The 25,478-nt window shown below is 39.5% G+C and overlaps 1 protein-coding gene across 2 annotated transcripts in view; it reads left to right on the plus strand.

Moving 5' to 3' along the window:
* The first annotated feature begins 6,066 nt into the window (after positions 1-6,066).
* SEPTIN7 (septin 7) overlaps positions 6,067-25,478 on the plus strand; it is a 119,087-nt gene continuing 99,675 nt past the window's right edge. The window contains exons 1-2 of one of the 2 annotated variants that reach the window (XM_030308223.2): positions 6,067-6,242; positions 7,724-7,725. In XM_030308223.2, coding sequence (XP_030164083.1) covers positions 6,182-6,242; positions 7,724-7,725 — 63 coding nt within the window. In that variant the 5' untranslated portion in view covers positions 6,067-6,181. The remainder of the gene's footprint in view (positions 6,243-7,723; positions 7,726-25,478) is intronic. The other variant, XM_030308222.2, reaches the window with a different exon arrangement.

The raw sequence follows: 25,478 nt of genomic DNA on the forward strand, positions 1-25,478 counted from the left end.
CACAGTTCGTGAGTTCGAGCCCCGCGTCGGGCTCTGTGCTGACAGCTCGGAACCTGGAGCCTGCTTCACATTCTGTGTCTCCCTCTCTCTCTGCCCCTTCACTGCTCATGCTCTGTCTCTCTCTGTCTCAAAAATAAATAAACATTAAAAAAAATTTAAAAAAATTATTGAGGACCACAAAAGGTTTTTGGTTATGTGGAATATATCATTTAATAGTTACTCTACTAGAAATGAAAACTGAGAAAGTTTAAAAAGACATTATTAACTTATTCATTAAAAAATGACAACAAACTCATTATATATATTAACATAAATATTTTTATGTTAAATAACTGCATCCTTCAAAAAATTAATTTGGAGAGTGTCATTGTTTTACATTTTTTCAAACCTCTTTAATGTCTGGCTCAATATTAGATGGCCGGATTCTTTACGTGTTTTTGCATTCGATCTGTGGCAATTATGACACTTCATACAGTTCCTGGAAAACTCTACTATATGCTTGTGAGAGAATGAGAATGAAAAAGATAAAGAAAAAAAGTTCTTAGTGTTATAATTAAAATAATTTTGACCTCATTGATACCCTCACATCTCAGAGACTTCTTTAAGGGCTCTCCATTCCATAAATCAACCATGGTGATAGTGCCTAGTACCAGTTATGACTCAAGAAATATTTGCTGAATGAAAGAATGAATACCATACCCTGTGCTAGGTGCTGGGGTTACACGGATGAACAAGACAAGAAAGAATCCCTGCCCTTTAGGAGCTTAGACTCCAATAGGAGAGACACGTATTTACAATACTTTGCTATTTGTACCACCTTAGGAGTAAATACAAGGTACTATGGGGGGATAAGAGGATGTCTTGCCCAATCTTGGGAGATCAAGAAAGACTTTTAGAGAAAATGATGGCTATGCTGAGACGTAGGTAAAGAACGCAAGTGTAAACATAAGAATGAAGTGTTCCACTCAGAGAACACAGCAAGGCTTGCTACAGTTTAGAGAGCAAGACATGGTAGGCTGGCTAGAAAGGAGGAACTACATCATGTAAGTTCCCTGAGGGCAAGTTGGAAGACTTTAAACAGGGGACTGACATAAAGTTTAGAAAGGTTACTTTGGGTACAATATGAAGAATGAGTTGGAGTAGAACAAGGCACCAGGCAGAAACGTTATTACAGAGTTGAGGCAGGAGATAATATTGGCCTAGCCAGAACAGTATTGGCAGAGATGGAGAGAAATGGAGACACTGGGGGTATATGAGAAGGAAAAACAGACAGGACTTTCTGACGGCTGTAGGAAATGAGAGGGAGAGGCTGAGTGTAATACCCATATTTCTGGGTTAGGCAGCTGAGTTGATGATGATATCATTTAGAGATTGGGAACACAAAAGTGAGTATAATGAAAATGAGGAGTTTAATTTGGGATATACTGTTTTGAGATAACTTGGAGTATTAAGATATGCATTTTGAAGGCAGTCAGGTATGCAGATTTGTAGTAGGGAGAGAGAACTGGACTAGACATTTACAGTTAGGAGTTATTAGCATATATATGGTCATTGAAAACATGGAAGTGTATGACATCATCATAGTATATAAAGTGGGATAGGAAGAAACTGACTAGGGCACAACTTTGAGGTACATGGACATTTAAGTGACAGGCAGAAGATGGAAGTCCTAGAAGGTAAAATAAAGAAGCCAGAGATCCAGAAGGAAAGCTAGGTAAGTGGGTTTCACAAATCAAAGGATGTAAAGGTGGCAGGCCATGGTTACTAGTATCAAACGCTGCAGACATGTCAAGTAAAATAAGAAAAAAGTCCTCTGGAAAAAGGAACCCTCAAGCATACTGTTGGCGGAAATGCAAACTGGTGCAGCCACTGTGGTAGACAGTATGGGGGTTCCTCGAAAAATTAAAAATAGAACGGGGGCACCTAGCTGGCTCAGTCAGTTAAGCTTCTGACTTTGGCCCAGGTCATGATCTCACAGTTTGTGAGTTTGAGCCCTGCATTGGGCTCTCTGCTGTCAGCACAGAGCCTACTTCAGATCCTCTCTCTCTCCTCTTTCTGCCCCTCCCCTACTCATGTGCTCTCTCTCTCTCTCTCTCTCTCTCTCAAAAATAAATAAATGAACTTTAACTAAAAAAATAGAACTACCATATGATCCAGTAATTCCACTACTGGGTATTTTCCCAAAGAATATGAAAACACTAATTTGAAAACGGTTTTCAAATTTATATTTATTGCACCCTTATTTACAATAGCCAAATTATGGAAGCAGCCCAAATGTCCATCAATAGATGAATAGATAAAGAAGATATGGCATAGGGGTGCCTGGGTGACTCAGTTGGTTAAGTGTCTGACTCCAGCTCAGGTCATGATCTCATGTTTCATGAGTTCGAGCCCCATATCAGGCTCTGTGCTGATGGCTCAGGGCCTGGAGCCTGCTTCGGATTCTTTGTCTCCCTTTCTCTCCACCTCTCCCCACTCACACTCTATCTCTCTGTCTCTCAAAAATAAATAAACATTAGAAAAAAAAAGATGTGGCATATGCACACATTGGAATATTACTCGGCCATTAAGAATGAGATATTGATATTTGCAACAACATGGATGGGATCTAGAGAGTATAATACAAAGTGAAATAAGAAGTTAGAGAAAGACAAGTAGTACATGACTTCACTCATATGTGGAATTTAAGAAACAAAACAAATGAAGAAAAAAGAGATAAACCAAAAAACAGACTCTTAACAAACTGATAGTTACCAGAGGGGTAGGGGGTGGGGAATGGGTGAAATACATAAAGAGGATTAAGAGCACACTTATGATGATCCCTGAGTAATGTATAGAACTGATCAATCACCATATAGTACACATGAAATTAATATAACACTGTATGTTAATTATACTGGAACTAACATTTTTAAAAATTGTGTGAAAAAAAAAACAACAGAAAAAAGGGTCCCCTGAATTGAATAAAGAAGTTGTTAGTGACCCTGTTGAGAATTTCAGTGGAGCAGTATGGACAAAGCTCAGAAGCATATTGAATAAATAATTCATTGAGTGAAGTTCCTGGGAAGGTAGGAGACAGAATCCAGAGAATAGGCATGAAGAGAGAGGATATGTGTAGAAACGTGTGCTTCAGGTTTGGGGGACACCTGATCTCTTGTGATGTTTGTAAAGGATGAGTGTGGATGCAGGTAGGCTTCTGAATATGGGAGTAGAAAGTCATTGGATTTCCTCTCTGATGGGCTTTATTTTTTGCTGATAATAAATGAGGGTGATGATTTGAAAACAATGGAGAAAATCTAAGTGGTTCTTGTGGAAAAAGAGGGCTAACTAAGGAAGCAAGTATTGTTTGGCAAAGTTGAAGGCTCGTTTGAGGTTGGACACTGTAAATATGTAGCAAAAACAATCTCTACAGTCTATCCAGAGTTTCAGATCAGTTTTTAAAAGATGATTCTGAATCAGGTTAAGGTCTAGACTACATTTTATTAACAAATGTAATACTGTGGATAGTGCAGTAGAGACTATAAAACTATTATAATAATTCTCTTACTCTCTCCACCCCCAACATAAGATTCATAATATATATGTGTGCACATGCATGCACACACACACACACACACACACACACACACACACAATTTATAACACTATGAGAACTCCTTATGGACAAAATTCCATAGGTTGTCATCATCTCATTGCCTATATAGTCTTCCACATAACTTTCAATGGAAAGTAGGGAAGCTATTATTGCATGGGGTGCAGTTTGTAGGAGAGCATGAACAAACCTCAGGCAAACTACTTATTATTTATATAGAGAACTTATCCACTTTCAGAGAGCAAAATAACAAAATTTCATTTCCATTAAGAGACCCCCCCCCCAAATAAATATATCAATAGAGATGGGAAGCAAAGACTTTGTTACAGACTGTTAGATTATATTAAACAATATTATACAAGATAATTTTATATTTTAAAATGAGCTGTATATAATAAATAACATTTACTAAGTATTTACTATGGACTGGGCATATTTAACTTTCACAAAAACCCCATTAGGTAAGTATTATTCCCATTTATAGCAGAGGGAACTAGATTACAGAAAGGTTAAGTAAACTGTCCTTGGGTATATCCATAGTAAATGGTAGCATGGAGATTAGAAGCCAGGCAGTCTGTCTTCAGAGACCACAGGTTTAAACTTCCAGCAATACTTAGTTCCTTTTCAAAGTAGAAATTTAATGAAATTTCCCCAAGTAAAATGCCCTTTTGAAGTTTCAGAAAATTAACACAATGATTGGTTGGGCAGATGAGTTGTTAACAGACGTTATGAGCAATTCAGTACAAGTGGAGGCTGAGGAAAGAGTAGATATCAAGACACAAAATAAGGTGTTTCTTTGGATAAAATTTCCTTCATAAAAAAATACTTGGAAACATTTCAAGTATACAGAAGAGTGCAGAAAACAGTTACAATTTAATACTCGTGTATCCTTCACCTAAGCTTTAAGGTTTTGCCACATTTTCAACAGATTACCTTTGGCAGAAAATAAAACACTATAGATAAGAGTGAATCCTCCCTGTTACATTCCCTTCTCTTCTCCTCAGGAACTAACCACTATTCTGAATACATCTATCATTTCCCTACATGATTTTCCCAATTTGATCTCAGTTTTTTTGTTTTTAAACTTTTATGACGTACCATATAAATCTTTCTGCAACTTGCTTTTTTGGGTCAATATTATGTTAATGAACTTTAAATGAACACCAGTAGCATTGGTTTATTAATTTCCATTTTTTAATATTCCGTGTATGTCAGTTTGTCCAATAATGCAACTTATTCATCCATTCTCCTGTAAGTCGACATTTAAATTGTTGCACTAAAAAAGCAATGCTATGAACATTCTTGCGCGGGTTCAGGATAATTATATATTACATACGTATTCTGTATTATGTAATATTCTATATTAAATGTATAGGATTCCTTAACATACAATTTAACAGGAAAGATAATGTTCATGAACTCTACAGCGAAGACAGACATTAGTTTTCAAGAAAGGTACAAACGACCATAGGCTGTTCTGGGCAAAGTGAGACTACTTTGACTACTAAGCATTTGGCGGCAGGCTCCAGTGACCAAACGACATTCACTGCTACAGTATGAAACTACACACTTTTAGTACTTAATTACTCTTCATCTGTCGCCTAATAGCTTCCCGTGTGTCCATTCATTTCCTTAATCAGAGTGGAGCTCCACCAGGGGCGAATCGGTAACCAACAAGGTGAGCTAACACGAGTGTAACTGTGGGGAGTCCGCAGCGGAAGCTGCAGCAGGCGACCTCTTCGCTGTGCCAGGCCACCAGAAAGTGACAGCGCCAAGGGAATGTGGGGGCAACCAGGACCTAATCTCGCTTTCCACCCCGAGAGTCCTGGAAGCTAGGACACGGGGATGGATGAAGACACAGACACCTGCCTCGAAGTGTCTCTCCACTCGCACCCACAATGCCGCCAGGTCGTTATCTGGGAGTGGAGTCTTGGACGCGGCTCCCGCCCCAAGCGCGGATTCCCAATCTGGCCTCTTCCAGGGGTGCCTCTTTGCCTTACGCCAACTCCGTAAGAAGGCCCTAAGGCCAACCAGGCGGCTTCCGCAGCTCCAAAACCTGACGTGAAATTGAGCGGGGCGGCACTGACAGAGGCCATCTTTAAATCGGGCAAAACCCCACCCTCGCAGCCCACCGGTCACTCCCTCTCATCGTCCCCGGGCTTTTCACCGAGAAACGTAACGCAGTTTAACCTCAGAAGCAGTGTTGCAGGAACACGCATAGAGGCCCGACTATCCACGACCCCGGAGGTGCCAAATCCCGCCAATTTAAACATGGCGGCTAAACTTGAGCAGCAAAAGATCAGTGACGCCAATGAAGTCATGTTCGAAATGGAGCGAGGCGGCGGGGAGGTGAGGGAGTACTCTCGCGAGATCGAAACTGGCGTCGGCTAGGCCCGGAAGCCTTGTCTGAAGGGGCGGGGGCGGAGGAGGGAGCGGGATTCGGGCGAGAGCCAGTGGAGGAGTCCGCCCGCTGTCGCCTGCGTAAGCGGGGCAGCGACGCCGGGCGGCTACGCCGCGGAACCGGCGTAGGCGGCTTTGGAGAATCGGCGGGCTGCGCTGCGCCCGGGCTGGTCGCGGAGGGGGGAGGGGATGTCGGTCAGTGCGAGATCCGCTGCTGCTGAGGAGAGGAGCGTCAACAGCAGCACCATGGGTGAGTCTCAGCTTTGGGCCGCCGCGACTCAGGTCGTCGGCTCCAGACTTGGGGGGGGCTCTGCGGCCGCCAGACCGAACTGGGGTAACGCCCTGAGGCGATGCAGGGAGCAGCGGCCGGAGGAGGTGGGGTGGGCCGACTGCGGGCCCGGGGCGCGGCGACGGCGCGCCCGGGGGGAGGGGAGAAAGCGGCGGTGACAGTTTGAATTGAATGTGAAGAGAGCCGAGGCGGCGGTATTTCCTGTGCCGCGGCGGGCGGGCCAGGGGAGCCGGGAGACGTGAGCCGCGGCCTCGCTCGCCCCGCCAGAGCGGCCCGAGCAGGGTCGTCTTCGCCTGGCCCGCCGGCTTCCCGCGGCCCTGTTTCCTCCCGTCGGCGGCCGCTGCACCCGCGGCGGAGCTCCCCTCGTGGGGGAGTGGGGCTGGCGAGGAGGGTGGGGACGTGTGTGCGCGCCCCGGTGAGGGTGCTGTGTGGGCCGGCCCGGGAGGGCGGCGGCGGGGAGGGAGGAAGAAGGATGCACCAGGCTGAAGCTGCGGTGGAGGCGGCGGCGGCTGCAGAGGCTCCAGCAACCGCGTCGCCTCCTCGCTCCTCCTCCTCGTCTCTCGGGGTTTCCTTTCCCCAGGCGCGGCCCCGAAGGCCAGTGGATGGCGGGCGAGGCTTGAGTGCGGAGGCTAAGGAGTCTGGTTTGGACCTAATTTTTAGGAAAAAGGGGAAAAGAACGCCAGGGAAGGGCGCCCCCCCGAGGAGTGGGAAGGGTGGGAAGGGTCGCTGGAGAAGGGAGGGGAGTTGGAAATAACTGGTGATGTTTAAGGAAATTAATTTTTGAAAATATTTCACTGTTCTTAGTTATTCTCTTCAGAAACCCTTTCATTTCCTTTCCTCCCCAACGTATTGGAAAAAGAACAAGGCCATTTCATTCACATTTTCCACTCCTGAGTTCCATTCCATGCTGTGTGTATAGTAGGAAATAAGCAACTGAGATTTTTCTAATACGTTTCCATTTGCTAAGTTACATTTTGAAAGTGTCCTGTTTCAAACCTGGGTTTTTTGTTTTTCTTCTTTGTTTTTTTTTTTTTGTTGTTGTGTTGTTTTGTTTTGTTTTTGTAGTGTAGGGAAGGAATTTGTGACGTCCAGGTGTTCGCTTGGTTACTGAAATAACTTATTTTTGCGAATTTATGGCTATAGTTAAACTTTAAGATTTCTTCTGGCTTTATTATTTTGATGGAATGTAAGAATACCTTTCTGAGTGCCCTTGAGTTCATCTCCCTCTCACCAAGTATATAAGCAAGTTGAGGAGGAAACTTTTTAGGCATCAAGTGTACAGGGATGGACGAAATTTATGATCTTGATAGACTGCAGGATGGTGCCTTAGCAGGATAAAAACAATTACTAAGCTAGTTACTGCTGCCTGGAACCCTATTCCTCCCAAATAGCTAGTGAAGGGGCAGGGGGGAGGGCAGGAAACAATCTTTCATCCCACCCAGCTGTTCAGTGGGTGGGGCTAGAGGAGATGGGGTTGAGTGGAGCTATGAAATAAATGTGAAAGCTACATAGATGGTTTGTATGATAGCATTGCGTCCTTCTGTGGTGGGACAACACGGTGGAGCCAGGTCCTGTTAATACAGTTATTAAAAATATCGCATACCCTCTGAGGCTTACAGACTTGAAGCTCATAACTGGTGATGGAGATTTATTTTATGTTTATGTCAAGTAGATTTTAATTTACAGAAAGGGCATTATATTTTTGTAATTTGGTTAAGAATTTTTGGTTTCTGGTTTTGATTTGGAGATAAGGCATTCAGTGCATTAACTACATGAAAGGTAGGGTTATCGATAGATTATGTTTCAAAAGTTTTTGTATTTGTGCATTTTCCCATAGAAATAAGTAAGTCTATGCCAGAACTTCTGAGCTAGCCTAACACAAGGTAGGACTCCTGACAGACGTTAGAGCAATTGTGATGGGTTAATGACAACACACACGTAAGTAGGTAGGAGGAAGAGTTAGATCTGTGGTTTCCAAGGTCTCAATAATGGGGGGTGGTCAGATGACAAGACCAGTCAGAGTGAAGATAGTGAAGAGCAGGTTGGTTTCAGACTTTGTGTAATTTGATAATATATATATTCAGTATATATTCTATTCTGGGATTTGCCAGTGAAATATTTTGTGACAACTACCAGCTTAAAACCATGTTTTACATTTTGAGCTAATAAGCTCTTTTCAATTTTTTTTTTTTTTTAATTTTTTTTTTTCAACGTTTTATTTATTTTTGGGACAGAGAGAGATAGAGCATGAACGGGGGAGGGGCAGAGAGAGAGGGAGACACAGAATCGGAAACAGGCTCCAGGCTCTGAGCCATCAGCCCAGAGCCTGACGCGGGGCTCGAACTCACGGACCGCGAGATCGTGACCTGGCTGAAGTCGGACGCTTAACCGACTGCGCCACCCAGGCGCCCCAGCTCTTTTCAATTTTTGACAAGAGTTTGAAAGTTTTTAACTTATGTATTTTACTAAATTTTGAGACAAAACCTTGTGTGTGTGTGTGTGTTTGTGTGTGTGTGTGTGTTTTCCCCGTAACTAAATTTGGACTGTAAATGATATTACATTTATTGTACCATGACACTGATGTAGGAAAAAATGTGTTTTTGAGTAGAATTTTAAGGTAGCATGATTATGGGTTGGGCTTGCCAGATGAGAGCATACTGTTAGAGACTGTTGGTCTCTAAAAGCAGTGTTTTGCAGACTGCAGGTTGAGGCCTATTAATGGGTCTTGAAATCCATTTTGTGGATTTCTACTAATAATTTTTAAAAAATGAAAAGAGAAAATAGTACATTGCAATTAGTATGGATTTTGGGGGTGTTAATTTTTTTTTATACATATTGTACATTAGGTTGGGTTATAACATTTTTATTAAGAATTGTCAAGGGGCACCTGTACGGCTCAGTTGGTTAAGCGTCCGACTTGGGCTCAGGTCATGATCTCACCGTTCATGATTTCAAGCCCTGCATCCGGCTCTGTGCTGATAGCTCAGAGCCTGGAGCCTGCTTCTGATTCTGTCTCTCTCTCTCTCTCTCTTCCCCTCCCCTGCTCACGCCCTGTCTCTGTCTGTCTCTCAAAAATGAATAAAAACATAAAAAAATTTTTTTTAATTGGAAAAAATTGTGGAAAAAAATTAGGAAAGCACATGGAGGATGTGTAGTATGGATGAGTCAAGTCGAAGGTCTTTAAACATTATGGCAGAGTGTGGAGGTCTTGGTCTGAGAAGGGAAGACTTTAAATGCTATTAAGTCCTTGTGGCTTTTTCTTATTTTGGATTCATTTATTCTGTACTCTATACATGGAGTGTGGTTTGAGAGATCTGGGACCTCCTTCTCCTTGAGAGGATGTCCTCTCACAGAGCCAGATAGAAACCAGGATGGGTCCCAAAAGAAGATATTATCCTTTAGTGACTGCTCTAGGCCTTAGGGAGAAATATACATATTGTTTTGTCCATTTGCATTATCAGAAATCAAGAGAGCCAAGTTTGAGTGTGAGCCTGTGGAAAGGAGCCAAGGAGGCAGTTTGGTTTGCTTTCAGTGTTGAAAGCCTTGGGCCAGACATAGAGTCCTTTTGATTTGTGCCTAGTGCAGTCCAGCTCTCCAGAGGTAGGGACTACATATAGGGATTTGAGTTCAAAGTAATAACAACAGAGAAATATAGTGTAATGATTAAGTGCATGGGCTTTGGTGTCAGGCAGACATGGGTTTAAATCCTGGCGTTGCCACTTACTAGGTGTATCAGTTAAGATATGGTTAGATTAGTGTTTTTCAAACTGATGAATGACCTTTTCTTTCTTTCCTTTTAAAATTTCCAGTCCCCTATTGACTGATATCATTGTGAAAAGTACAGCAAAATTTTTTAAAATGAAGATGAAATAAAAAGGGGAAGTACAAGTCCCAATTTTTTATTCAGCCCAACAGACATAAAATTATTCTGCTATAAAAATTTCCCTTTCTGTCCTCCCAGTTTCTATACTTCTCTGATGTAAACTGATAAACAGTTCAGACTGGCTCACTGGTTCACAGACCATACTTTGAATAGCCCTGGATTGGACCAGGTTGCTATAATAAATAGCCCTAAAAGTCTTTGTGAAGGTAGCCAAAGATGAGGTTTTGCTTGTCATTCTAAAGTTTATGTACCTTATTTTAGGCAAGTGTTTCTTTTTTTTTCTTTGATGCTTATTTTTTATTTTTTATTTTTTTAACGTTTATTCACTTTTTTGAGAGACAGAGAGAGAGCATGAATGGGAAAGGGGCAGAGAGAGGGAGACATAGAATCCGAAGCAGGCTCCAGGCTCTGCGCTGTCGGCACAGAGCCTGACGCAGGGCTTGAACTCACGAACTGTGAGATCATGACCTGAGCCGAGTCAGACACTCAACTGACTGAGCCACCTAGGCGCCCCCGTGTTTATTATTTTTGAGATAGAATGTGCATGTGCAAGCAGGAAAGGGGCAGAGAGAGAGGGAGACAGGATCCAAAGCAGGCTGTGCACTGACAGCAGAGAGCCCAATGTGGGGCTCAGACTCACAGACTGTGAGATCATGACCTGAGCTGAAGTCAGACACTTAGCTGACTGAGCCACCCACGTGCCCCTAGGCAAGTGTTTCTTAACTTCAAAAGTGCTTGCAGGCTGAGGAGAGTAAATAAGCATCCCTTGAGGTTGGGGAGTAAAGCCTGAAGCTACTCCTGCTCACATTGTTTTGAATTTTTAAAAAATTTATTCATGTGACATTTGCATTTTGTTTGCTTTATATGCAGTGGTAAAGAGGATTTCTCTCTCCTTACCCACCAATCTGGAAGTAAAAATGGACTCTGCTGACTCTCCTGAAGAGGTCACATGTTTAATCTCTTCTGTTTACCTCTGGGGCCACAACTGAGTTCATTTGAGAGGCAAGGCTCCAGGTCAGAATTTCACATTGGCACTGTTGTAATTTAGAGTTTTATACTTCTTTGTTTGGGGGACTGTCCTGTGCATTGTACAGTGTTTACCAGCATCCCTGTCCACTGCCCACTAGATGCCAATACCACTTCCCCAGTTGTGACCAAAAAATGTTGCAGACCTTGCCAAATGTCACAGGATGGGGGGGAGAATGACCCCAGATTGAGAACCACTGAACGAGGTTGATGGAGAAGCCATTGAGGGATCATAGGAGATGGAGAAGGAAGAAGTCTTTCTTAGCCGTCTAGTCCATAATTACTCCTTGTAGAGCTTTCACCATAGGAATTAGGATCTTACATTAGGGATCAGAATCACCTAGGGTGAGGTCAGCCACAGCCTCTTGTTAAAAATGCACGGACACCTGAGTGACTCAGTCGGTTGGGTGTCTTCGGCTCAGGTCATGATCTCACAGTTTGTGAGTTCGAGCCCCACATTGGGCCCTGTGCTGACAGCTCAGAGCCTGCTTCGGATTCTGTGTCTCCCTGTCCCTCTGCCCTTCCCCTGCTTGCGCTCTGTATCAAAAATAAATAAACATTAAAAATAAATTTATAAAAAAAATGCAGATTGACTGGTTCCCACCACAGACCCAGTGATCCACATCTCTAAGAGGGGCCCAAGAATCTGCACTTTTAAATGTTTTCTGAACTAAGTAACTTTATTGAGGTATAGGTTTCATACAATAAAATGCACAGATTTTAAGTGTTCAGTGAATTTTGGTAAATATATACACCTTGTGGCTTTTATTCCAGTCAAGATGAAGGACATTTGCATCACCCCAGAGTTTTTCTTTTTTTTAATGTTTATTATTTTTGAGAGCAAGAAAGACAGAGCGCTCTGTGAGCGGGGAGGGGCAGAGAGAGAGGGAGACACAGAATCTGAAGCAGGCTTCAAGCTCTGAGCTGTCAGTACAGAGCTTGACATGGGGCTCAAACTCATGAACTGCGAGATCATGACCTGAGCTGAAGTTGGACACCCAACTGACCGAGCCACCCAGGTGTTCCACCCCAGAGTTTCTTATGCCCTTGTGCAGTTATTCTCTACTGCTCGGTGTAATCACTGATCTGATTTCTAATATGCATAGGTGAATTAAAAAAAAGTTTTTTTAAAGAAATAGCTTTAATGAGATATAATTCTTATGCAGTGGATTCATTTAAAGTGCTTTTTCTCAGTATTTTTTTAAAGTCTTTTCCCCCTTTTTTTTTTAAATTTTTTTTTTTTTTAACCTTTATTTTTTGAGACAGAGGGAGACAGAGCATGAATGGGGGAGGGTCAGAGAGAGGGAGACACAGAATCTGAAACAGGCTCTAGGCTCTGAGCTGTCAGCACAGAGCCCAACGTGGGGCTCGAACTCACGGACTGCGAGATCACGACCTGAGCCGAAGTCGGACGCTTAACCGGCTGAGCCACCCAGGCGCCCCTCCCCCTAACTTCTTTATTGTGAAAGGTTTGAAATGTGAAGAAAACATGAAACAATAGTAAAATGATCATCTTAGTACTTTTAAAAGCATATAGATTGTGGTAGTCTTCTGGAGTTTCATAAACCGTAGGCCTGGCATAAGGCCCTGACTGTTTTTTGGAAAAATTAAAACCATTTTTTTCCAGTTTTACTTTCTTTGTAAAATATATTTGAAATATTCCTGCAGTGGCAGTTTGGGAGTTTTGTGAACTTCGTTGGTGTAACAAATACTTGGCTGCCAACATGTGTCAGGCACTGCAAAATAATAGCAATCAAGAAAGCTATGGCCCATAGCCTTATAGATTTTACATAGTATTTTGTTCTCATTTCTGAAAATGCTTTTCATTCTTTGGAGGAGTTTGTATTTGTGAAATAGGTAATACAATCACTTGGTTAAAAATTCAAAAGGTTAAAAAGAGCTCTGTAGTGAAATCTTTCTACTCCTATCCCCAAGTAACCCAGTTTCCTACTCCTAAGGCAACCTATTTAAGTTATTCGTTTTTTCTGCTAAAGTTGGTGACATATACAAGCAAAAAACATGTCCCTACCTTCGTCACCCATGGTAACATCAGACACACATTCTTCCTCACCTTTTAATTTTTCCCACTTAGTGTATTTTAGGTTATTCCATATCAGTGTATGAAGATCATTCTTATTCTTTTATACAGCTATATAATTCCATTATATGGATAGGCTGTGATTTGTTTAACATGTCCCTTTCTGATAAGACATTCATTTTCAGTATTTTGCTATTATAAACCATAACGTGAGTTACTTGAGACATTGATTATTTCACATTTGTTAGTATCTCAGAGCTGTTGAACCCTTTGACATGAGACATTATCAGCTAAAGTGGTAGTATTGATGTTAAGTCATTACGAGCCTAGTACTTCAACACTCAAATTCATTCAACAAACAAACACATCTTGTGCTATGTGGTGTGCACCGGGGATACTGAGTTAAATGCTGTGACAGTAGAAACTGAAGGCATGGTGATTAAGAGCTTAGGTTCTGGAGTCAGACCTGGATTCACATTTCTAAAGCTCAACTGAACCTTGGACAAATAACAGAATTTTTTTGTTTCCTTCTTTGTAAAGTGGGAATCATAAAGTTACTGGATAATTAAATGAGAATTAAATGAGATAACGTCTCAAGTCCTTAGCCTCACATATTGAGCAGATGTTAGCTTAAAAAAAAAAAAAACTTATCAAACTATATGGCAATTGACTTTATACTTTTCTGCCTTCATTTTTAAGTTTCTTAAAGTCAAGGACTGTGTTTTGTTCACTTTTGTATTCCCTACCTGGCATTTACTTAGTAAATCATTTATGCTGTGACTTACAAATTTGTAGCGTATACAGTGAAAGTACAGAGCAAGATACCCTTTCTAAATTGGAAAAGGTAAAGGTAGAAAGGAGTAATTAGGCAGAGGAGGAGGAAGGATACTTACTCTAGGCTGAGAACTCATGGTAGTTTATGAGATAAGCAGAGATCTGGTGTTCTGTGCTGAAGATTAAAAATATCTTTTTTATTGAAGGATTTTAAAAGGGAAAGAATGGTAACCATGAGCATCATGATGATAATTCCAGTAGGGTTAGATAGAACACCAAGGCGGGGCCAGCAAATTGTGGGAGGTCCTAGGACTAAAAGATAAAGGACAGAACTAGGGTAGTGGCAAAGAGCATGAAGTGTAGGATATGGTTGCATGGTATGTGAGAGGATATAAGTGGGGAGTAATGAATCCAGAGTATCTGAGCTTGAGTAAATGGTTGATTAGTAGGTATCCTATCTTGAAATACATAATTTAAAACATGAAAGTGAGAGGCCTGGAAAACATTTAAGTTTGCATGTCTGGCAGTCTCAATACTAGGAGAGACCTCTAGGATGGAAAAGATTATTGTGAATTTATTTGTGCTTTGAATTTTTACATTTACTAACTGAATCTACCATATTGAACAAAAGCTGTACTGTAAGTTTGGTCAGTAAATTTGTTGGTAATACGTTTTTTTAAGACTTAGTAATTGTGGTTTGGTGAGCAGAGTTGAAGGAAATTGGAATAACATCATTTGTGTGAAATTTCAGTGTCCTTCAAAGTTAGACCCAGGTTACCAACTTCTTAAGTAGTGCTAAGATACTATTTAAAATTTTAACTGATACATTTTATGGCAGTAGTTGTTACACACTGAGGGTCATGCTGGTAGCTCTTCACATGAATAACATTTTTTATCTTTATATGTTCAAGTTGTCTATTGAGATTGTAATTGAAGTGCTTTTTTTTTCTTTTTGAGGAAGATTTTGGTATGTATTGTTAACTTTAGAGACTACTGTAAATACTTTGGATGAGATCATTATTTTTGTAAGAGGAGGTAACATCTGTTGAAGTGCTTTCTGTTTATACTATTATTTAAGCAATCAGGGTAATTAATACCTGATTTGTTACATGTAGCAAATGAATATATTTTAGTAATGAATATATCTTCAAATGTCAACACTTTAAACCATTTTTAATTTTAAAAAGTGTAACAGATATACTTAGTTGCTTTTATGATTAATTTAAACAAATTGACCAGGAGGGGGGAAAAAGTCATTAAATTATTTCAATCACTGAAAGTTAATTTGTGTTCTTTCTTAATTACATATTTTTTTTCATGGTTGTAATTAGTGGTGTATTAGTGGTTAGTGGTTCTTAACCCTGGTCAGGCATTGAAAATCTTTCCAGTGCTTAGCACACTCAGAAGCCTATTGATTCACTAAGTATCACGTGGGCCCCAGAAATTTGCATTTTAAGTATTTCAGGTAATTTTGATGAATAGTCAGAGCTGATAACCTCTGATGTGAATTATATAGTATGAGGCAATATATGTAAAAGTACTACTCTGTGAACTCTTACATTTTATTACAAAGTCATGGTATTATTCACTTAATATTTAATATAGTTTTTGGTGTATTAATCTATATGCAGATTATTTTAATGTGTACATAGTGTTCCAATGTTGATATCCTAATTTGCATAGCCATTTCATTATTTTGAGGCATTTTTCAGTTTCCATATTTTAGATTTGTAAGTGGTATTTTAAATATCTTTAAACAAACTTTTTCTGCCTTCCCTTGGTATTTTCCTAGGGTTCTAGGGTATTTGTTAGTTTAGCACCTTAAACTGGTTTTCATTTACATTTCTTATATTACTAAAGAGAGATATTTAAACTGATTAGCTTCCCTACTTTCAGTAGAATATACCGAACTTGTTAAAATCACCATCAGGAATATTTGGGTTTATACTGTGACTTATGGGGCTATTGAATAATGCATTATGTGAATCATTTTTGTTTTATCTTTTTTGTTTTTATTTTTAATGTTTTATTTATTTTTGAGAGAGAGAGCGAGCATGAGTGGGGGAGGGGCGGGGGGGGGGTTGGGGACACAGAATCTGAAGCAGGCTCCGGGCTCTGAGCTGTCAGCACAGAACTCCATGCGTGGCTAGCACCACTCACCAACTGTGAGATCACGACCTGAGCCGAAGTCGAATGCTTAACCGACTGACCCACCCAGGTGCCCCAGTCTGTCCTTGAAGTTTGTAGCTATCTAGTTTGCTGTTACAAATCTGTGTTTTAGTTGCTCAGTTTTTATTTCTCGGTTTATTTCTTTATTGAAAGTCTGCTATCAAGTATTGAGTTAGATTTCCATTTCTGGTTCCTAGTTATGTTCTATAGGATTGATAGCTGAGTGAAAAGGAAATACATTTGAGTAGAAATGATTCTTACATGGATGTGTAAAAAATAATGTGCAAATAGAAAAGGCCTGCAAACATTCTTCATATGGTCACTGTATAATTTGCAAAGACTGTAATTGCTCAGAAGGCAGGATGGCTTGATGTCTGTTTTCTTGTTCCTGAGAAGTGAATGAGGTGAACATTTCTGTAGTGTAAATTTGGAAACATGAGAACTTGGCATGAAGAGATGAAACTAGTGATTCTAGATAGAACTAGGATCTTGTCTTAGGATTTGTATAAGAATATAAAAGTCATAATTAGAATTAGGAGTTACTTTATGAGATGCTTAATTCAGTTGTGTGCTAAAAAAATAACTGGAATGATTTAGCTGATAAGCAGATCCATCAAAAATACTTAAGTTTGTGTTCGACCTTGGTGCTATGCTGTTAAAAAGATGTAATTTTCTTTTCTTTTCTTTTTTTTTTTTTGAAATCCTGGAATAATTTTAGACTTGCTGAAAAGTTGTAGCCCCTAACATTGTGGAAGTTAAATATTTGGTCAACAGGAGGAAATGTAGAAATAACACCACAAGCATACAAATGCAACATGTTGTATGAGATAAGTGCACTGTCAACATTAGTGCTGGCCAGGAGTAAGGGAATAAGGGAGGAGTTTTATGCTTAACGCACACATCTTTATTGGAATCTTGTTGAAAGTTTTTAGGAGGGCTGGGGGGAGATTCTATTGCTCTTTTTTTTTTTTTTTAAGTTTCTTTTTATTTTTGAGAGAGACCCTGCATATGCAAACAGGGGAGGGGCAGAGAGAGAAAGAATCCCAAGCAGGTTCCATGTTGTCAGCACAGAGCCTGACACAGGGCTTGATCCCAGAATCCTGACATCATGACCTGAGCCTAAGCCAGGAATTGGACACTTGACTGGCTGAGCCACCCAGGCGCCCCTCCATTGTTTTTTAATTGAAGGATGGGTGTTCTAAGTATAGTCGGTCATTAGTGGATTCCATTTAACAGATCATCAGCAAGATTCTTATTCCCTACTTTAGGCTTAGGCCCAGGTATCTGTTTTTATCAAGCTCCCCAGATCCTTCAGTTTACAGCCAAGTTTAGAAATCACTTACTTGCAACATAAAAGTCCAGAGACTTTAATAATAGCTGTCATCTATTGCACAACCACTATAATAACTATCATTTATTATACTTATTATGTGTGAGGTGCCAAATATTTCATATATATGTTACAATAACTTTATAATGACATTATCCTGGTTTAAGGCTCAGAAAGATAATGTAACTTACTCACCAGTGTGTAGTTCTAAGTTACAGCAGATAATGTAATTCAGGTTTCTAGCTGTATTTATACTATTACTCCCTCATTAAAAACTTAGACAATTATTTTAGGGTTTACTTGGTTGGGCTTTTTTCTTCTACTCAGATTGAGTCATATTCTTTGTATTTTTGCCCCTGCTTATGCTGTTCTTAACCTTCCTTGAAGTACCATCCATCCATTAAGGAAGGCCCAGCTCAAAACTACCTATTCAGGCAGATTTTTCCCAATTATCTAAGCCTTTGATGATCTTTCCTTTTCCTTGAACTCCTAGAAGACTACTCTTTTGGTAACAGCAGAGTCAATTTTTTATGTATTATTGGTTAGTTACTGTTCCTTTTTAATATTACAGAGTTTATTGGTGGGGTAGTATAGCAGTATTGCCATGTGTGACATGCTTTTTTTTTTTTTTTTTTTTTTTATTTTGAGAGAGACAGCATGTGAGCAGGGGAGGGGCAGAGAGAGAGGGAGAGAGAAAATCCCAAGCAGACTCTGGGCCATCAGCATGGAGCCCTGTCAGGGTTTGATCTCATGAACTGTGAAATCGTGACCTGAGCCGAAACCAAGAGTTGGATGCTTAACCGACTGAGCCACCCAGGCGCTCCATATGGCATGCTTTTTGAGCCACCTACCTATCTCTAGCTTTATTGTGCATAGTACTGATATTGAGTAGACTATTTTTTATAATGAAATATAAATTGAAAGCCTTGGTTATGGGTTAAAATTAGAATTTGGAGTTTTGAGGTATCAAATTATTTTGGTTACTTTGGTAGCTCAATAAAGCAGGCTTTTCAGATCTTTGGTTTTAGAGTAAATTTATAAACATACAGATACATTTATCATAATTTATTGATGAATGAAACAGTAATTAATATAACTTGGTTTGCAATACAGTTTTTTTTAAAGTATTTTCTTAAGAACTATATTATTCTGCTAGGGCTGCCATACCACAGATTGGGTGAATACCACAAATTGGGTGGCTTAAACAACAGACTTTTATTTTCTCACAGTTCTGGAGGCTGGAAGTAAGTCCAAGGTCAAGGTGCCAGTAGGTTTGGTTTCTTTTGAGGGTTCTTCCTGGCTTGCAGTCAGCTGCCTTCCCAGTATGTCTCCACATGGCCTTTCCTCTGTACACAAGTGGAGAGAGAGATATCTCAGATGTCTCTTCCTCTTTTTATAAGGACACCAGTCCTTTGTGATTTGAGGCCCTACTCTTAGGACTTTCTTTAACCTTGATTACATCTTTATTTTCTATTAAAATTTTTTTTTAATGTTTAGTTTTTGAGAGAGAGAGAGAGAGAGAGACCGAGTGTGAGCAGGTGAGGGACAGAGAGAGGGAGACGGAGAATCCAAAGCAGGCTCCAGGCTCTGAGCTGTCAGCACTCGGGGCTTGAACCCATGCACGGTGACATCATGACCTGAGCCAAAGTCAGATGCTTAACCAACTGAGCCACCCATGCGCCCCTTGATTACCTCTTTAAATGCCCTGTCTTCAAATGTAGATAAGGATTCAACACATGAACACAATTCAGTCCATAACAGGAATGGAATTTTTATTTTCCTATGTGGTGTTGTAATGTAGGTAAACGATAGAAAAATTTTTTAGAAAGATAATCTTTGTGTTGATTTCATTTTATTAGGCAAGCAGTGCTATGATGAGTATCAGTTAAACATTTTATGAGTCATGGGATTAGATATTCTGACAAAAAATGGCTTTGATGTCTTTAAGAAGCTAGTTTGGGAGATACATACTAGAAATAATTTGAATTCTTTGATGAAACTGCTGTGTTATGTTCAAAGTACAGAGTTTGTGTGTATGTGTGTCATAAGTGTGTAAGGCACAGTAGTGACTGATTAAAATGAACTAAGTTAATCCTTTGAAAACTTTGGGTATGTTTTTAATCCTTCTTGTGTTATTCCTTTGATATTTTTACAAGATCTCAGGATTGGAAGATGTATAAAGTCATTTAATTATGCAGAAAGTGCTCTCCTTTCCCCTGCAGTATACCTGTCAGGTAGCTGTCTAACTCTGCCCTGTCCAGTACTGTAACCATGAACAGAATGGCTCTTGAGCACTTGAAATGTGTCTTAGTCTGATTTGAGATTTGGTATGAGGGTACAATACACAGACGATATTGAAAAGACTTTGAAAAAAAGAATATAAAATGTCACAGTAATTTTTATATTGATCGCAGGTTAACATGGTTTGAGTATATTGAGTTAAAAATATTGTTGTTTCTTTTTGCTTTTTAAATTTTTTTTTTTCAACGTTTATTTATTTTTGGGACAGAGAGAGACAGAGCATGAACGGGGGAGGGGCAGAGAGAGAGGGAGACACAGAATCGGAAACAGGCTCCAGGCTCTGAGCCATCAGCCCAGAGCCCGACGCGGGGCTCGAACTCACGGACCGCGAGATCGTGACCTGGCTGAAGTCGGACGCTTAACCGACTGCGCCACCCAGGCGCCCCTCTTTTTGCTTTTTAAATGTGGCTACTAGAAAATTTTAAATTGCATGTGTGGCTTGTGTTGTATTTCTAATGGATAGAGCTGGTCTAGCCTGTGTTAAAAATCCACTACCTTCTTTAAAAAAAAATTTTTTTTAAATGTTCATCCATTTTTGAGAGAGAGAGAGAGAGAGAGCATGATTGGGAGAGGGGCAGAGAGAGGGAGACACAGAATCTGAAGCAGGCTCCAGGCTCCAAGCTGTCAGCACAGAGCCCAAAGCAGGGCTCAAACTCACGAACTGAGAGATCATGACCCCAGCCAAAGTTAGACGCCCACCTGACTGAGCCACCCAAGCGCCCCTAAAATCCACTACCTTCTGAGGATGCATATTGCATCTTTGAATAGCTGTCACTATTAATTTTTTCTTCTATTTTTGTGTATATCTGAAGTCTATCTTTGATATTTGTATTCAGAAGTTCTCATTTACTCCTTGAGATCAAAAAGACAAATCTAATTTCTTTTTTTTTTTTAATTTTTTTAATGTTTATTTTTGAGAGAGACAGAGTGTGAGTGGGAGTGGGAGTGGGAGGGTCAGGAGAGAGGGAGACACAGAATCTGAAACAGGCTCCAGGCTCTGAGCTGTCAGCACAGAGCCTGACATGGGGCTCGAACTCATGGACCGTGAGATCGTGAACTGAGCTGAAGTCAGACAACCCAACCAACTGAGCCACCCAAGCGCCCCTAGTTTCTCTTTTTAATATTATTATTAACAGTCTGGACACAACTTTCTCTGAGTCTTTTGTAGAGAATTTGTCTTCACTTTTTTTTTTTTTTTTTAACGTTTGTATGACAGGGGCTTGTATCTCTCCAATCATTGTTATTACTCCCTTCTAAACTTTCTTCATTTTGTCCATGTCTCTGCTGATACCAGGAACTGAGTATCATGTGATCTTAAAATTATAGATCAGAATAAATCTTTTTTTCTACATGCTATAGAAGTCTGTTAATGAGGCCTAAAGTTAAATTACTTTTTTTTTTTTTTTAATTTTTTTTTTTTTTAACGTTTGTTTATTTTTGGGACAGAGAGAGACAGAGCATGAACGGGGGAGGGGCAGAGAGAGAGGGAGACACAGAATCGGAAACAGGCTCCAGGCTCCGAGCCATCAGCCCAGAGCCTGACGCGGGGCTCGAACTCACGGACCGCGAGATCGTGACCTAACTGAAGTCGGACGCTTAACCGACTGCGCCACCCAGGCGCCCCTTAAATTACTTTTTAGGGTGCCTTTAGTTTCTTATTGACCTATGGGCATAATGTCAACTAAGATGTTTCTGTCTTTACTTCTTGTGCTGTTGTTTTATCTTGCTTCTTCAACGTTTTTTTTTTTAAGAGGAGATTGTTGGTTGATAGGTGAAATGTGTTCTACCTCATACTACATTTGTGGTCACGTTTTATAGTTCTGAATTAATCTGAAATTTTGTCGTCAGATTCCAGTTTGGGGTGGGGAAAAATGACATGGTTTGTACCCAAGTATTTCTATATTAATTTCATTTAGATTTTGAGTGTGTCAGATAAAGTATTTATCTTTCTCTGCGTTTATCATCCCCAGGTTTGACAAGCATATCTTTTATGTTTTTGTGTAGAATAATGTTATCTGGGTTTAATTAAGGATGGATCCTTGTGGTGTATAATTATGCTGAAGTTGACATACATCTAGTCAGCTATTAATCCACCTTAATTTAGTATTCCAACCTTTTTTTTTTCTGTCTTGATCATGTTTACATCATGATTGAAATCTTGTGAGAATTTGTGCCTATGATTTCTTCCTTTGCAGTCTAATGAACTTGTCAGAAATGGAAAATAAAGAACATATGACTTAACCTATTAAAAATCCATACTGGGGCGCCTGGGTGGCTCAATTGGTTAAGCGTCCAACTTCGGCTCAGGTCATGATCTCACAGTTTGTGAATTTGAGCCTCTTGTCGGGCTCTGTGCTGACAGCTCAGAGCCTGGAGCCTGCTTTGGATTCTGTGTCTCCAGCTGTCTCTGCCCCTCCCCTGCTCATGCTGTGTCTTTCTCTCTCCTTCAAAAATAAATAAACATTATAAAAAAGAAAAACCTGTACTGAGTTGTGGTTAACATTACTTCATTTTCTTTCTATGTGATCCTTTTGCTTTTTGTTTTAATGGAAATGCTTTAAGTTCTTTAATAATAACTTGGAAGATAGAAGATTGTATGAAACCAAATTACTTCCAAGTCTAATTTGCAGAATGCCGCCTATATTAAAATTTGATATATTTTCTTTTTGGCATTTTTGTTTTTTTGTAGACTTTTAAAAAAACTGTAATGATGGTGGCACATTTTGCTTGGGTAAGTCCATAGGTTAAGTCATAGATATATCTATGCTTAACTTTTAAAGAAATTGTCAAGCTATTTCCCAATATAGTTGTAACATTTTATGTGCCCATCAACAGTGTGTAAGAACTCTAGTTACTTCACATACTCAGCAACACTTGGGATGGTCACTTTTGTTAATTCTAGCCATTCTAGTAGAATTGTAGAGGTACCTCATTGTGATTTTAATTTGCATTTTCGTAATGACTCATGATTGTCCAGGTCTTAAGTGCTTATTTGCTAGCCATAGATCTTTGGGGGTCTGTTGAAAGCTTTGGTCCATTTTTAAGTTGGGTTATTTGTCTTAATTGACTTGTATATTTTAGATACTGGTCCTTTGTTAAACTAGTCCTTTGTTTCTCATAGTTTTTATCCACTGTCAATAATTTTTGTTTGTCACAATCATTATTGTACAGTTAGCCCTACTATGATTTTGTTTTCATGTTACTACATTTTTAATTGGAATTCTTTTGTAAGAAACAACTATTTTGTCTCATGTTTATTTATTCAGTTATTTATTAATATTGGTATGAACAAAGGAAATTAATTTTATCAGTTTTATTGCTCAAATTGTCCTGGATTTGACCATTGGGAGCTCTTTCAGTCTGGCTCCTATTCATCCTTTCAGCATGCCTTATCCGTTTTGGGGAGCATTTCCTTACTCTCTGGTTGATCTTGTATTTTCCTACCTAAGCCCTTGAATCAATCACTTCTCCAAGGAGTCTAGTTTCTTTTTATTTGAGAATGGTGTTTAGAAACCAACTTCTGAGCACTGAAAGTTTTCAGTGCTATTAGGATGTCATTGCTTCTAGGTGTTTCAAGCAGATAGATCTAGGAAATTGTATATTTATATACACCTAAACATCCGTATTCATATGTACCTATGTGTGTGTAAATATATGTGTGTGTGTGTGTGTGTGTGTGTGTGTGTATATATTAAAAAATGAGGAATTAGTATTGATAAACCAGTTCCAGTGCATTAACACAAGGTTCAGTCTAGCTTTTTTCTTTTCCTTATTTGTAACTCCTTTCTTCAACAGTGAAAAACCTGGCTCTCATCCACAATTTATTATGTATTTGATTCTGGTGTATTTGTAACTGTATTTTCATAATTACTTTATAGATATATTTGCTTACTTGACTGTAGTCTTTGTGTATGCTTCTTTTTAACTTTAGTCTTAAACTATACAGTCAGAATATTGTTTTCTAAAATTAACTTGTGTTCTTTTCTTTCTCACCATGTTCAGTGAAGTTATGTTATTCATTTGAAATACAGTTGCATTTGTTACTGTTTCCATTTTGAGCTCTTCTCTTATCTTTGCTCATTTGGATTATTTTTTATTGGGATATGTGAAACATTACTATGGTGTTAATAGTCAACTCTATAATAAACAGTATGTCGAGAAGTATCTCGTGAGTATGTCTCACCTCTCATCCCTTTTACCCTATTCTCATTTCCCCTGTCACTTTCCCATCCACGTGTATGTGTAACCAATGTCATTAGTTTCCAGTTTAGTTTCTTCCTATCTTTTTGCACAAATGAGATACATGTAAGAAAGAGATAAACAAGTTACATATGAAAGGTAGTATATTGTAGACACTGCATACCTGGTTCTCTAACAGCTTTATTAAGATACAATTCACATGTGCCACTAAAGTTCACCCCTTTATATTGGACAGTTCTGTTGTTTTGGTATATTCAGAGAGTTGTGCAGGAATCCTGCTATCTACTTTTAGGACATTTTCATCAACCCCAAAAGAAACCATGTGCCTATTAGCAATTACTACTGCATTTGCTTCGCTTCCCAGGTTTTGGCAACCACCGCTCTATTTTCCATCTTTATAGATTTGCCTATTGTGGGCATTTCATACAAATGGAATCATACAGTACTTGGTGTTTTGCGATTAGCTTCTTTCACTTAGCATGATGCTTTCAAGATGCATCCATGTTGTAGCATATATTAGTACTTTGTTCCTTTTTATTTTTGAGTAATATTTCATTATATAGATAATACCACATTTTGTTCATCCATTCAAAAATTGATGGGGATTTGGGTTCTTTCTACTTTTTGGCTGTTGTGAATAAAGCTGCTGTGCATATTTAAGTACAAGTTGTTGTGTGGACTTAACGCTTCCACTTCTGTTGGATGTATACCTAGGAATGGAAATGCTGGGTCATCAGGTAACTGTATGTTTAACTTTTTGAGGAACTGCCAGTCTCTGCCAAAGCATGTGGCATTTTACATTCCTGCCAGCAACGTATGAGGGCTTCCATTTCTCCACATCTCTGTCTACACTTAACATTGTTTCTCTTTTTTATTTTAACCATTTTAGGTGTGAGGTACTGTCATTGTGGTTTTAATTTGTATTTCTCTAATGGCTCATGATATTAAGCATCTTTTTTGAGTGCTTATTGGCAACTTGTATATCTTCTCTGGAAGAATGTCTTTTTGAGTGCTTTACCCAATTTTTAATCAGGTTGTCTTTTTATTTTTTTTTATTACTAACAAACCATTCCTAATTCAAGGTCATGAAGATTTATGACTGTTTTCTTCTAAGAGTTTTATGGATCTTGATCTTACATTTAGGTCTTTGATCCATTTTGGTTTTTAAAAAATGTTTATTTATTTTGAGGGGGGAGGGGTGGGAGATGAGAGAGAGAATCCTAAGCAGGCTCTGCACTGTCAGCACAGAGCCCAATGCAGGGCTCAGTCCCATCAACTGCAAGATGATGATCTGAGCCAAAATCTAGAGTCAGATGCTTAACTGATTGAGCCACCCAGGCTCCCCTGATCCATTTTGAATTAACTTTTGTATATGGTGTGAGGTGGGTATCCAGTTTCATTCTTTTGTATGTGAATATCCAGTAGTCCTAGTAGCATCTTTTGTTGAAAAAACTGTTCTTTCTCCATTAAGTTGCC

Source organism: Lynx canadensis, chromosome A2 (genome assembly GCF_007474595.2).
Source record: "Lynx canadensis isolate LIC74 chromosome A2, mLynCan4.pri.v2, whole genome shotgun sequence".
Lineage (NCBI taxonomy): Eukaryota > Metazoa > Chordata > Mammalia > Carnivora > Felidae > Lynx > Lynx canadensis.